Here is a 12,405-nt window from a genome sequence, read left to right on the forward strand (position 1 = left end):
CGCAGCGAGGCCCCGCCCTCTTTCGAGGCGGCACTGCGCGTGCGCCTCCCATGCCAGGCTGGATTAAAGTTGCCGCGGACCGCCTGGCGATTTAAAGGGCCCGCTGCCTGCTCGAAGTTGGTTTGAAAGCGAGGGGTGGTTAGCTGTGGACGGCACTTGGTCATGGGACCTGTGCGGTTGGGAACGTTGCTTTTCATTTTGACTGTGTACGGTGCTTGGGCTGGGACGCCGAAGGAGGAGGAGGATGACACAGAACGCTTGCCCAGCAAATGCGAAGGTATCTAAAGGGAGTAGCCCCTATGCGCATCCTTCTGCCCTACCTCCTTCGTCTGGGCCAGATCAAATGGAACGTGATGGGTGGGTCACCCGACCTCCTTGAGGACCTGAGGGAGGTTCTGATGGAGCCTGGTGGAATTCGAATGGGGCCAACAGAGGGAACGTATTAGCGCTACCCGCAAACTATGGCACTCCAATTCCCATGAGACATCCAGAAGGGGAGCCTGCTTTTTCTTGCTGGTTTGGGCCCCAGTGGCTTGTGGGAGTTGTAGTTCAGAGACTATCGGCCCGATCGCCCACTCCAATCAGCATCTTCTCTGTATGTGTGCATGTGTGTTTACCCCAAAGGACCAGAGCTAAATCTGAAGAGCCTGTAGGAGTGGGCTGTCAGGCTCATTACCTCGTAGATATCCTCTGCTCCACCCCAGCAGAGACGCTCCCAAATTATAGGCCCTACGCCCTCCTGCGGGAGTTTGAGAGTGAATAAATCAGGCTTTGAAGCTCATAAAAGAGAGAGGTGGCCAAACAACTGGGAGAGGTTCCCCATAACTGTGAGGCTTTGCAGAGGGTGTGTACTGTGTGGGTTTTTCATCGAGCAGCATCTTCTGTAGCTGCATCTGTGGGACCAGCTGGGAGTGGGCACCTCAGAGCTGAGCCGTCGAACGCCCTGGTTCCCTAGTCTGTTGCCTTCCTGGCTTTAATTTCTTCCTGGATTCTATTCCCCTTTGCCTTACTCCACCCTGCATTTCAGTATCAGTGTTCTTCATAACATGGTCCTAACCGCTCCTTTCCTTTGTGTTCTCACTCTTAACGCGCTATACCTGTCCGTCTTTCTAAACACAGGCTCAGTAGAGTCCCTCCTTGCTTTAACACCTCTTCAGGCCTCCTACTGTGATTAGACTCAACGTTTTTGGCACATCATTCAAGTCTCTTTCTTTCTTAAAAGCCTTCATCTTTCTTACATTTCCAACCCTACCTCCCATCCCCAAAGTGCCCATGCTTCAGCCACACTGAACTTGTCAGTGGTCACTGAAACTGCCTGGTCCTCTTGCTCCTCTGTGCCATTGCACTTTGTTTTTGTCCTTTGCCTGGAATGATCCTCACTCTTCTGTACTTGGTTCTTCAACATCCAGTTTAAATGTCACCACCTTTGGAAGCCTCCTTCCTTATCTGTCACCTCTCACTGCATTGGAGGGAAGGAGAGTACCTATGTCTCCCTGGTCCTAGCATAGTGCCATAGGCATATGTGAGATACTTTTGTTACTTTCCCCTGTGGTGAGTTTGCTTGGCACTTCTGTATAGGACACTCCTTTTCTTGGGACCCACCGGTACTGGAAAGACAGTGGTGGAAGAGACACAGTGCTCATCCTTGAGGAAATCACAGGCTAGTAGGAAGTTAATGAATGACCATTGAAGGAATTTTGCATTTCCTAGTGAGATTAAGTCTCTTGGTTTTATCTCCATCCCCTCCCCGCCCCAGTGTAGGGTCCATTACAAAATATTGTCATCGTCTTTTTATCTGTCCCCAGTGACACTGGCAGTGTCCTGTGGATAGGGATCATGGGTCTATTGCTCTCTGTATTGCTATTGTGTATCCAGAAGGAGCTCAATAAATAACTGTGGGAAACAGCAAACACTTATGCAGTGCTCACCACCTTCCAGGCACTATTCTAGGGGCTTTACATAGATTGATTTAATCCTCACCACAGCCCTGTGATGGAGGCACTTCATTTTAGAGGTGAAGAAACAAAGACGTAGCAGGATTGCCACCCAGCTACTAAGTGGCTGAGTCAGGATTCCAGCCTTGCCAGTCTGGCCCCAGGGCCTGCACCCATAACCACTGTGGCTCTGCTGCCATCTACAGAATGAGGTGCTGGTATGTTTGTTAATTTTTCACATCCCCTTGGACATCTAGTATGTAAACTCCTGAGCCTGGAGCTACAGGAAGAGCTGAGTCGTACTGGCCGATCTCGAGAGGTGCTGGAGCTGGGGCAGGTGCTGGACACAGGCAAGAGGAAGAGACACATCCCTTACAGCGTTTCGTGAGTCCTTCTCGATGTTCCTCCATCTTCCAGTCCTCTGAGGAGCCCTGGGAGCACCCACAGCATCCAGGGAGTCTTTGTTTCCCCTCTTCCCACAGAGAGACAAGGCTGGAAGAGGCCTTGGAGAATCTGTGTGAGCGGATCCTGGATTACAGTGTTCACGCTGAGCGCAAGGGCTCATTGAGATATGCCAAGGTCAGACTCTACTCTAGGGCAGGATCCCACCTTTCAGAAACTACAACCTGTCTCCCCTGAGGTCCTCATGAAGTCTGCCCATCTTCTTCCAGCTCTGGAGTGTCCCCTCCCCATGGTAGACTCGCCTCATCCCTGTGGCACTCACTAGAGTCTCCAGTACATGACAAAGTGGATCTGGCAAAAAGGGGAGGAGGTGGAGCAGGGGACTGGACTGAGCTCAAATTCCCATCTTTCAGGGGCAGAGTCAGACCATGGCGACACTGAAAGGCCTGGTGCAGAAGGGGGTGAAGGTGGATCTGGGGATCCCTCTGGAGCTGTGGGACGAGCCCAGCGTGGAGGTCACATTCCTCAAGAAGCAGGTAGGACTGGATACTGCATTGCCCAGGGAGCTGAGAAGGGAACCTGAGAGGGGAGCTCAATCCTAGGGAGGTCCATCCTTGAGCAAAGCAGGGACTCTGCCATTGACTGACGTGGGCCCAGGAGCATATCAAGAAGTAATAATGGAGGCTAAGAATATATACTGCCATTTATTGAGTACCTACTGTGTGCCTGGTTTGGGGCCACATACTTTCCAGCTGCTGCCTCATTTTACTCTCACAACAACCTGATGTGGTAGATACTATTACCACTTCCCATTTTACAGGCAAGGAACTGAGACTCGGAGTTTAATAACTTACTTGGCAGGGTAGGTGCCAATAAATGTCTGTTGAATGAAAGAGGACCACAAATCTAATAACCCAAGTTTAACTGCCTGGCTCCCTGCCTCTCCAAAGTGGGGTGGGGAAACCGGGAATGAAGAGCAGGGAGGAGGGTCTGCACAGAACAGCAGAGCAGATACCCTTCTAACCCTTCCACTTGACCAGTGTGAGACCATGCTGGAGGAGTTTGAAGACGTCGTGGGAGATTGGTACTTCCACCATCAAGAGCAGCCCCTACAGCATTTTCTCTGTGAAGGTCATGTGCTTCCAGCTTCTGAAACTGGTAAGCGTGGGAGCTGGCCCCTTTCTTGCCAGGCTACAACCTCTCTGCCCCCTAGGACTAATATCTAAATTATTTTCTATTACCCAACCTAGCGTGTCTACAGGAAACTTGGACTGGAAAGGAGAAGATCACAGATGGGCAAGAGAAGACTGAAGAGGAGGAGCAAGATCAGGAGGAGGAGGAGATGACTAACACACCGGTCCACTCCCAGCATGACCCAGAGGATCTTTGACCCTTGCCTTTGAGCCCCCAGGAGGGACAGGGGTCATGAAGAGTCTGAGCTCTCCTTGCCCCACAGCTTTAAGAGTGTGTGTATGTGAGAGTGACCCCACCCTACAGCTTGTAGCTCTTCTCTCCCATCTGGTCTCAGGCAGGATCCTGGTGGTGTAGCATGGCCTGGCTATGGAGAGAAAGGTGGAAGCAGTAGATAGAAGCCCGGCCCCAGCATATGAGTCCTTTAAATGCCATTCAGCCCCTTCTCAGGTGTGTGTGGTGACAGTATTGAGTTATTTGAATATCTCCACTATTCCCCAATGGACCCAGAGGTCAGCTGAGCATAGAAGCAGTGGACCTTGGCAAAGTCACTTTGCCCCTCGAAGGTCTGTTTTTAGATTCTTATAAGAGAAGCCAGAATGGACATTGTGAACAACCTATACACACTGCTGGCATCTAGGAGGCTACATGCCAACAATCTGTGAACGGGAAGGGGACACTGGATCGGGACAGGGCGATACTGACAAGTTAGATGAGGTTAGATGGGGTAGACACTTTGGTTTACTTCGTAGTAATTTCACCGAGAGACGACCATGTAACATCAAAGGTGCCAAATTTTCTATAACGCTAGTAAACTTTTTTTTTTTTTAATATCAGTTGGATCCCAAATTCCAAACAACTGCCGCGCATGCATCATAGCTGCCGGATAAACAGCAGCGTCCGGTGAAGAAGGCCATCTGCCGCCGGCCTGTCAGAAGTTAATGGTGCTTTGTAATTTTGCAGCCTAGGAGGTTGGCAGGGATCGGCGGGCTGAGACCGGTTTCAGGCTGGCGGCTGTGTAGCCCCGGTCTGCGCATGCCCGAAAACGCGCCGGATAAAATTCCGTGCGCGGCACCACCCGGGCCGCCATATTTGGGTTACGGGAGCTCGCGAAAGACAAACTCCCTCTCGCTTTTCCACTGTCAGTTTGTCCCTCGGAGTGAGGCAAATCCTGAGAGAGGCGCTAAATCTAGGTCCAAGGTGGAGAGCGGCTCAGGTTAGAGAGAAGGGAATAACTACGACATGCCCGGGGTTGCGGTTGAGAACCTCACACGCGAGCGGGGCGGTGGCCGAAGTCGCTGAGGGACTGGCGGATTCGCGCCGAAGTTCAATTGGGCGATGCCAATTTAAGCGTGTGACGAGGGTAGGAACTGAGATTTAGAAGGTACCATTCGGCGGAGGCCGGGCGAGTGTGGGAACCTGAAGGGAGCGGACAGTCGCCCACAGCCCCACTTCTCAGCTGATCCCTCTCAGGCCATGAGCGGTCTAGTGCGCACCGAGCCGCTGCCCGGCGAGACCCCTCTGCTGGTGCCCGGCGACCCCTACTCTGTGGTGGTTCTGCTGCAAGGCTACGCGGAGCCTGAGGGGGTCGGCGACGCCGTGCGAGCCGACGGCTCCGTGACCCTTGTCCTGCCCCAGGCCTGGGGCCGGGCCTCCAGCCACCGAGAGCCCCAGCCTTACGAGGCGAAGACCGCCCTAGAGGAGGCGGCCCGGGGCCCCATCCTCGTGGACACCGCGGGCCCCTGGGCTCGCGAGGCGCTCCTGGGGGCCCTGGCGGGGCAGGGCGTGGCTCCCGGAGACGTGACTCTGGTGGTGGGGACCCACGGACACTCGGACCACATCGGGAACCTGGGGCTGTTTCCCGGGGCGGCCCTGCTGGTCTCGCACGACTTCTGCCTCCCCGGGGGCCGTTACCTCCCCCATGGACTGGGTGAGGAGCGGCCTTTGCGGTTGGGGCCGGGACTCGAGGTGTGGGCCACACCCGGCCACGGTGGCCAGCGGGACGTGAGCGTGCTGGTGGCTGGCACGGCCCTGGGAACCGTCATGGTAGTGGGCGATGTGTTTGAACGTGATGGGGATGAGGGCTCGTGGCAGGCGCTGAGCGAAGACCCAGTGGCCCAGAAGCACAGCCGAAAGCGGGTCCTGGGCGCTGCCGACGTGGTCGTGCCTGGTCACGGAGCCCCCTTTAGGGTGATAAGGGAAGCCTCGGCGCCAGAGACAGAGCCAGCCAGATCTCGTGACGGAGAGGAGCCCACGGTGCACGGATAAAACCCAGTCTTGACTGGATCCTTTTCAGTGATCCCATCTCCCACCCCCCAACCGAGGAACTGAACGTCCAAGAGACAAGATGGCGTGTCATAGTAGTCATGGGCAGTCCCTTCCGGGAGGCCAGTTTTCCAGTGAGGACAGAGTGCTTCCGGGAGGCCAGTTTTCCAGTGAGGACAGAGTGCTTCCGGGAGGCCAGTTTTCCAGTGAGGACAGAGTGCTTCCGGGAGGCCAGTTTTCCAGTGAGGACACAGTGCTTCCGGGAGGCCAGTTTTCCAGTGAGGACACAGTGCTTCCGGGAGGCCAGTTTTCCAGTGAGGACACAGTGCTTCCGGGAGGCCAGTTTTCCAGTGAGGACACAGTGCTTCCGGGAGGCCAGTTTTCCAGTGAGGACAGAGTGCTTTTGCCACAGCTGTCACCAGTATCATTGTTTCTCTGACCAAACTAGGACCAAGGACTCAGCTCTGTGTCATCTCTCAGCCGTCATTAGTAAAATAGAATGTTTTGGGGAGTCTTCCAAAATAAAGGTAGAAACTGCATTGAAAACCATACTGCCCTTCAAATATATTCCAATTAAAAGAATTTTTTAAAGGAAAGAAAATCATACTGCCCTAGTGTAAACGTGAGTGCCTCAGGTGGCGCAATGGTAAAGAATCTGCCTGCCAGTGCAGGGGATGCAGGAGACTTGGATTGGATCCCTGGGTCAGAAAGATGCCCTGGAGTAGGAAATGGCAGCCCACTCCAGTATTCTTGCCTGGAAAGTTCCATGGACAGCAGACTGGCAGGCTACAGTCCATGGGGCTCAACAAGTTGGACACAACTGAACATGCACACATAACATAAAAGTGAAGCATCCATAGTGATTATTATGCAGATATAATCCAACAAGTGCAACAAGGGGACACTTAGGCAATACATTGCCTGTTTCTCAGAGGAGGCAGTTTGCTGTGAGAAGGTGCAGGGCAGAGAGAGATCATTGGAGTCATGTGACTTTAAGTTGTCATTCATTTGTTCAATGAATGCTTGTTAACATACCTGCAGTATCTCAAGCATGGCTCGAGCTCTCAGGGGTATAGCAGTGAGCAATCAGACAAACTCAAGGAGACAGGTAAACAACAATAGTAGTAAGCCAAATAATTCCAGGTTCTGGTTAGTGATATGAACAAATGGGGTGAGAAGGGGATAGAGTGCTGGGGTGGGAGAATGGTCAGGAAAAGCCTCTGGGAGGTGGTGCCTGATGAGAGAACTGAATGAGAAAAAGCTGGCCATGTGGGAGAGGGGCATTCCAGGCACAGATATAAAGGCCCCAGGCAAGCTTGACTGACTTGAGCAGTAAGAAGACCTTGAGGTTGGGTTACAGAGCGTGGGGGAAGAGCAGTAAAAAATGAGGCTGCAGAGTTCGGCAGCACCATTTTGCAGGGCCTTGGTGACCATGGTGAGAGGTTTTGATTTTGTACTGAGATTGAAAGCTTTGGCTTTATACTGACACACAAGACCAGGTTGTTGACCTGGTCATTTATGTTTTAAAATAATCACTCTTGTTCTGAGTGGAGAAGGGGTTGGAGTGGGGCAACAACTAGGTTGAAAGCCATTGTGGTTGAACGTTATGGCACTTGCCTTTATTCCAGAAGTCCTGTTGTGGCTGTGATCCTCCTCATAACTGTGTCCCAGTACCAGGGCCCTCTGTCCACACAGCCCAACATGGACAGAAGTGTTTAGATTGGGGAGAGGAAGGAAAGGACAAAGTCCACTTCATTGTGGATGATGAACCTCCCTGGGTGGATGCTGTTGGGGAAGACTAGGCTGGAGGTCATTTCTCAGGTGTCCACAAAGCCCACATGGTCCGCAAAGGCAGCTCAGGAGAACCAGTTCACCTGGAGGGCGTTCCAGTCGCTGCCATACACCGACTTGTATTCTGTGTTGGCCAGTTTGATGACCACCAGAGTGCGGGGCTCCTGGGCCAGCAGTGCAGCCGCAGCAGCCCCAGTCCCCAATTTCATGGGCCACCAGTTGTCATGAGGCTGCTGGTATGTGGAGGGAACACAGGGGCCAGCTGTGTGCACACCGGTGCAGCACTATACCCTGAGTGGTGTCCATGGCCATCGGAGGACTCATCTGATGCACGGTATGCAATTGCACTAGCTTCAGGGCTGCATGGGAGGATGAGAAAGGAGGGGACGGGTTTTTTTTAGAACTGTGTGCTCAAGTTTTACAGGTAAAAGTTCCGGCCTTGAATTATTTTCTGGAGCATAGGTATCCTGCCCTTGATTCAGGGCTGGTCACCCAGAGCAACACATCCCTTTGGCCACGTCGATTGTCTCCAGGATGGACGGGTCACCTACTAAATCTTAGTAATCTTAGTGGTTTTGCTGGATCTAGGAGGGAAAAGTCCCGTTCTTTCCTGCAAGACTGACAAGGGGAGAATGAGGCATCTTGCCTCCTTGGAGGAGCCCACTGCTGCTGGGGCCACCAAAGAGGGATTGAAAATGAAGCTGAACGGTAGGGGGCAGAAGTGGGCAGTGAAGAGAAACAGACTAGATGACCAGTGAGAGCAGTGGAAGCCAGATCTGCTGCTTAACTCATCAGTCACCTGGGCTAATCAACTCCTTTCCTGCCTAAGCTGTCCTGTGTTTAAAGTTGTTTACAAGATGAGTCTTGAATGGATACAAACACTGATGGAAATGAACCCTTAGAGACAGGCAGTGAGGACGGTGTGGGGAGGGGGCTGACGGTCGAGGGAAAAAGTGCTAAAGATATTAGGGGTTTGGGCCCAGAGTGACTGTTCTTTTCAAACTTTTTTTGTGAAAACTTAGGAAAACTTGACCTATATGATTAACTGCCTCTGCTCACAAATCAATGGCAGACATTGGCTACAGAATAATCCAAATTTTCTTGCCTGGTTCTCTCCAAGAATAACTCTCTGCTCCAGTTTGGCTGACGGCCTGCTGCCTTCCAGACACCCACATCCACCTCTCCTACAGGCCTTTGATTCTCTTCCCACCCACCGCCCCCACCCTCCAGTCCTCTTGCTCTTCTGCACCAATCTCAAACACCCACCATTCGCAAACACCCAGGCTCAGCTTTCTCATCTCCTACAGAAAACCTCCCCTGAATTTGCCAACCTTATTTTAAACTCTAGCAGTGCTTTCTCTGTATTGTTCACTTAGCATTAGGTAATACCTGGTGTTGGTCATTATTTCTGGAAATGTCCTCTCCATGTTGTGTCCCTTGGGAGCAGAAGCTGCAAGGCCACATGAGGTCTAGGCTGAGAAATTGTACATCACTTACATCACATTCTGTTGACCAAAGCATGTCACAAGGCCAGCCCAGATTCAGGCATGAGGAAATAGCCTTTCCGTCTTGATAGAAGCAGCTGTAAGGAATTTGTGGCCATTTTTTCTGTTGCAACGTATCACCATAGGTTAGTTGGTGATAGCAAGTCCCCCTTCTTTTGAGGGTGTGTGTATGTGTGGTTATTCTAGTTCTATTTTTATTTTTTAAGTTTTAAAATTGAATTCTAGTTAATTTATAATATATTAGTTTCAGGTATACAACATAATGATTCAGTATTTTTATAAATTGTACTCCATTTAAGGTTATTAAAATGGCTGTATTCGTCTGTGCTGTGCAGTATATCCTTGTTGCTTATTTATTTTATATTTAGTAGTTTGGTTCTCTTAATCCCATACCCCTATTTTTCCCTTCCCCCTTCACCTCCCTCACTGATAACCACTACTTTGGTCTCTATATCTGTGAGTCTGTTTCTGTTTGTTTGTTCCCCCCACCCCCCACCTTTGGCTGTGTCATGTGCCTTGTGTGATCTTAATTCCCCAACCAGGGATCAAACCTGGGCTCCAACAATGAAATTGCCATCTTAATCACTGGACCGCCAGAGAATCCCTGTGGTTTGTTATATACATTCTTATTATTAATAAAGGCAGTTCTTTATGCCTTCTCCCAGGACTGATGCTGAAGCTGAAACTCCAATACTTTGGCCACATGATGTGAGGAACTGACTCATTTGAAAAGACCCTGATGCTGGGAAAGATTGAAGGTGGGAGGAGAAGGGGACGACAGAGGATGAGATGGTTGGATGGCATCACCGACTCAATGGACGTGAGTTTGAGTGAACTCCGGGAGTTGGTGATGGACAGGGAGGCCTGGTGTGCTGTGATTCATGGGGTCGCAAAGAGTCGGACACGACTGAGCGACTGAACTGAACTAAACTGAAAAATCCTCTGTGCTCTGTCTATTCATCTCTGCCCACCACCACCCCTGCCCCCAGCAGCCTGTGATCTTTTTATTATCTCCATAGTTTTTGCCCTTTCCAGAATGTCATAAAGTTGGAATCAATAATATACAGCTGCCTCAGATTGGCTTCCTTCACTTTGCAATATACCTTTAAGGTTCTCTCATGTTTTTTCATGGCTTGATAACTTTTTTAAGCTGTGGAATAATATTCCGTGGTCTGGATGTACCACAGCTTATTTACCCACTTACTTTCTGAAAGACTGCTTGTTTACTTCCCGAGTTTGGGCAGTTATGAATAAAGCTACTATAAATATCAGTGTGCAGGTTTTTGTGTCATCTTAAGTTTTCAACTCCTTTGAATAAATACCAAGGAGTGCAATAATTGGATCTTATGATAAGAGTATATTTAGATTTGTAAGACCCACCAAACTGTCTTCCCAAATGACTGTATATTTTTATTCCCACCAGCAACGTGAGAAAAAGTTCCTGTTGCTTCACATCCTTTCCAGCATTTGGTATTGTCAGTGTTTGGAATTTTGGCCATTCTAATAGATGTGTAGTGGTGTCAAATGTTGTTTGAATTTGCATTTCCCTGGTAACATATGATGCGGAACATCATTTCATATACTTATTTGCCATCTATATATCTTCTTTGGTGAGGTGTCTGTTTAGGTATTTGGCCCATTTTAAAAACTGGATTGCTTATGCATGTGGCATGTGGGCTGTTAGTTCCCTGACCATGGATTGAATCTATACCCTCTGCAGTGGAAGCATGGAGTCTTAACCACTGGACCACCAGGAAAATCTGGATTGTTTTTCTTATTGTTGAATTCCGAGTTCTTCATATACTTTGGATAAAAGTTGCTTTATCAGGATACGTCTTTTGCAAATATTTACCCCGGTCTGTGACTTATTTTCTGTTAATAATTTCCTTGTCATTATGTTGTGCAGAACAGAAGTTTTTAATTTTTAAAAAATAATTTTGATTTCTTTTTTATTGTGCTGAGTTTTCATTGCTGTGCAGGCATTTTCTCTAGTTGCAGCAAGCAGGGGCTACTCTACTTGCAGGGCATGGGCTTCTCATTGAGGTGGCTTCTCTTGTGCAGAGCGTGAGCTCTGGAGTGTGTGGGTCTCAGTAGTTGTGGCAGCAGCAGCAGTAGTAGAGCTCAGTAATTTCAACTCCTGGGCTTTAGGACACAGGCTCAGTAGCTGTGCACAGGCTTAGTTGCTCTGAGACCTGTAGGATCTTCCCAGACCAGGGACCAAACCTGCGTCTCCTGCATTGGCAGGCAGATTCTTTACCACTGAACCACTCAGAAGTTTTTAATTTTAATGAACTCCAGCTTATCAATTATTTCTTTCATGGATCATGTCTTTGATAGTGTTTAAAAAGGGTTCACCATACTTGAAGTGGGCTTCCCCGGTAGCTCAGACAATAAACAGAGACCTGGGTTTGATCCATGGGTCAGGAAGATCCCCTGGAGAAGGGAATGGCTACCCACCCCAGTATTTCTGCCTGGAAAATTCCAAGGACAGAGGAGCCTGGCGGGCTACAGTCCATGGTGTTGCAAAGAGTCAGACACGACTGAGTAACTAACTCTTTCACTTTTCATACCCAAAATAGTCAGATTGTTTCCTAGTTACCTTCTAGGAATTTTACATTTAGGTATAATCCATTCTGAGTTAATTTTTGTGGAAAGTGTAAGATCTGTGTCTAGAGTCTTTTTTTCCTCTGAGACTGTCCAGTTGTTCCAGTGCTATTTGTTGAAGAAACTATCTTTGCTCCATTGTATTTCCTTTGCTCCTTTGTCAAAGATCAGACTGTATTTATGGGGATCTATTTCTGGGTTCTCCATTCTGTTCCATTGATCTGTTTGTCAGTTCTCTCGCCAATGCCACACCATCTTCATTAGTATACATCTTGAAGATGGGTAGGGTCAGTCCTCCAGCTTTGTTCTTCTCCTTCAGTATTGTTGGTTTTTCTGGGTCTTTTGCCTCTCCATATAAGCTTCATTTATTTTTTTAAGTTTTAATTGGAGGATAATTGCTTTACAATGTATGTTGGTTTCTACCATACAACATGAATCAGCCATAAGTGTACATATGTCTCCTCCCTCTGGAACCTCCCTCCTACCCCCACCTCATCCCATCGCTCTAGATTGTCCCAGAGCACTGGATTGAAATCCCTGCGTTACATAGCAACTTCCCACTAGTTACCTGATTTACAGATGGTAATGTGTATGTTTCAGTGCTACTCTCTCAGTTTATCCCACCTTCTTTTTCCGTCACTGTGTCCACAAGTCGAGTAAGTTTGTCAATGTCTATAAAGTAACTTTCTTGGATTTTGATTGGTTGCATTGAA

The 12,405-nt window shown here is 49.4% G+C and overlaps 2 protein-coding genes across 2 annotated transcripts; both read left to right on the top strand.

The window, feature by feature from the left end:
- The first annotated feature begins 24 nt into the window (after positions 1-24).
- On the top strand, positions 25-4,363 carry CNPY4 (canopy FGF signaling regulator 4). The gene is made up of 6 exons (XM_006053630.4): positions 25-277; positions 2,192-2,318; positions 2,417-2,513; positions 2,750-2,872; positions 3,377-3,494; positions 3,587-4,363. Exons 1-6 carry the CDS (start codon positions 163-165, stop codon positions 3,724-3,726), a joined length of 720 nt encoding a protein of 239 aa, XP_006053692.2. The 5' UTR covers positions 25-162; the 3' UTR covers positions 3,727-4,363.
- A 147-nt stretch (positions 4,364-4,510) lies between these two features.
- MBLAC1 (metallo-beta-lactamase domain containing 1) lies at positions 4,511-9,425 on the top strand. The gene has a single exon (XM_006080884.4). The coding sequence runs from the start codon at positions 5,004-5,006 to the stop codon at positions 5,793-5,795; it is 792 nt and encodes a 263-aa protein (XP_006080946.1). The 5' UTR covers positions 4,511-5,003; the 3' UTR covers positions 5,796-9,425.
- Positions 9,426-12,405: the final 2,980 nt, after the last annotated feature.

The sequence above is a fragment of the Bubalus bubalis genome, chromosome 24 (assembly GCF_019923935.1).
Source record: "Bubalus bubalis isolate 160015118507 breed Murrah chromosome 24, NDDB_SH_1, whole genome shotgun sequence".
NCBI classification, from domain to species: Eukaryota; Metazoa; Chordata; class Mammalia; order Artiodactyla; family Bovidae; genus Bubalus; species Bubalus bubalis.

Coding starts and splice junctions, on each gene's coding strand:
- CNPY4 (XM_006053630.4), top strand. CDS start 163: ATGGGACCTGTGCGGTTGGGAACGTTGCTTTTCATTTTGACTGTGTAC. Junction 2,319..2,416: donor CACATCCCTTACAGCGTTTC/GTGAGTCCTTCT, acceptor CTCTTCCCACAG/AGAGACAAGGCTGGAAGAGG. Junction 2,514..2,749: donor GCTCATTGAGATATGCCAAG/GTCAGACTCTAC, acceptor CCCATCTTTCAG/GGGCAGAGTCAGACCATGGC.
- MBLAC1 (XM_006080884.4), top strand. CDS start 5,004: ATGAGCGGTCTAGTGCGCACCGAGCCGCTGCCCGGCGAGACCCCTCTG.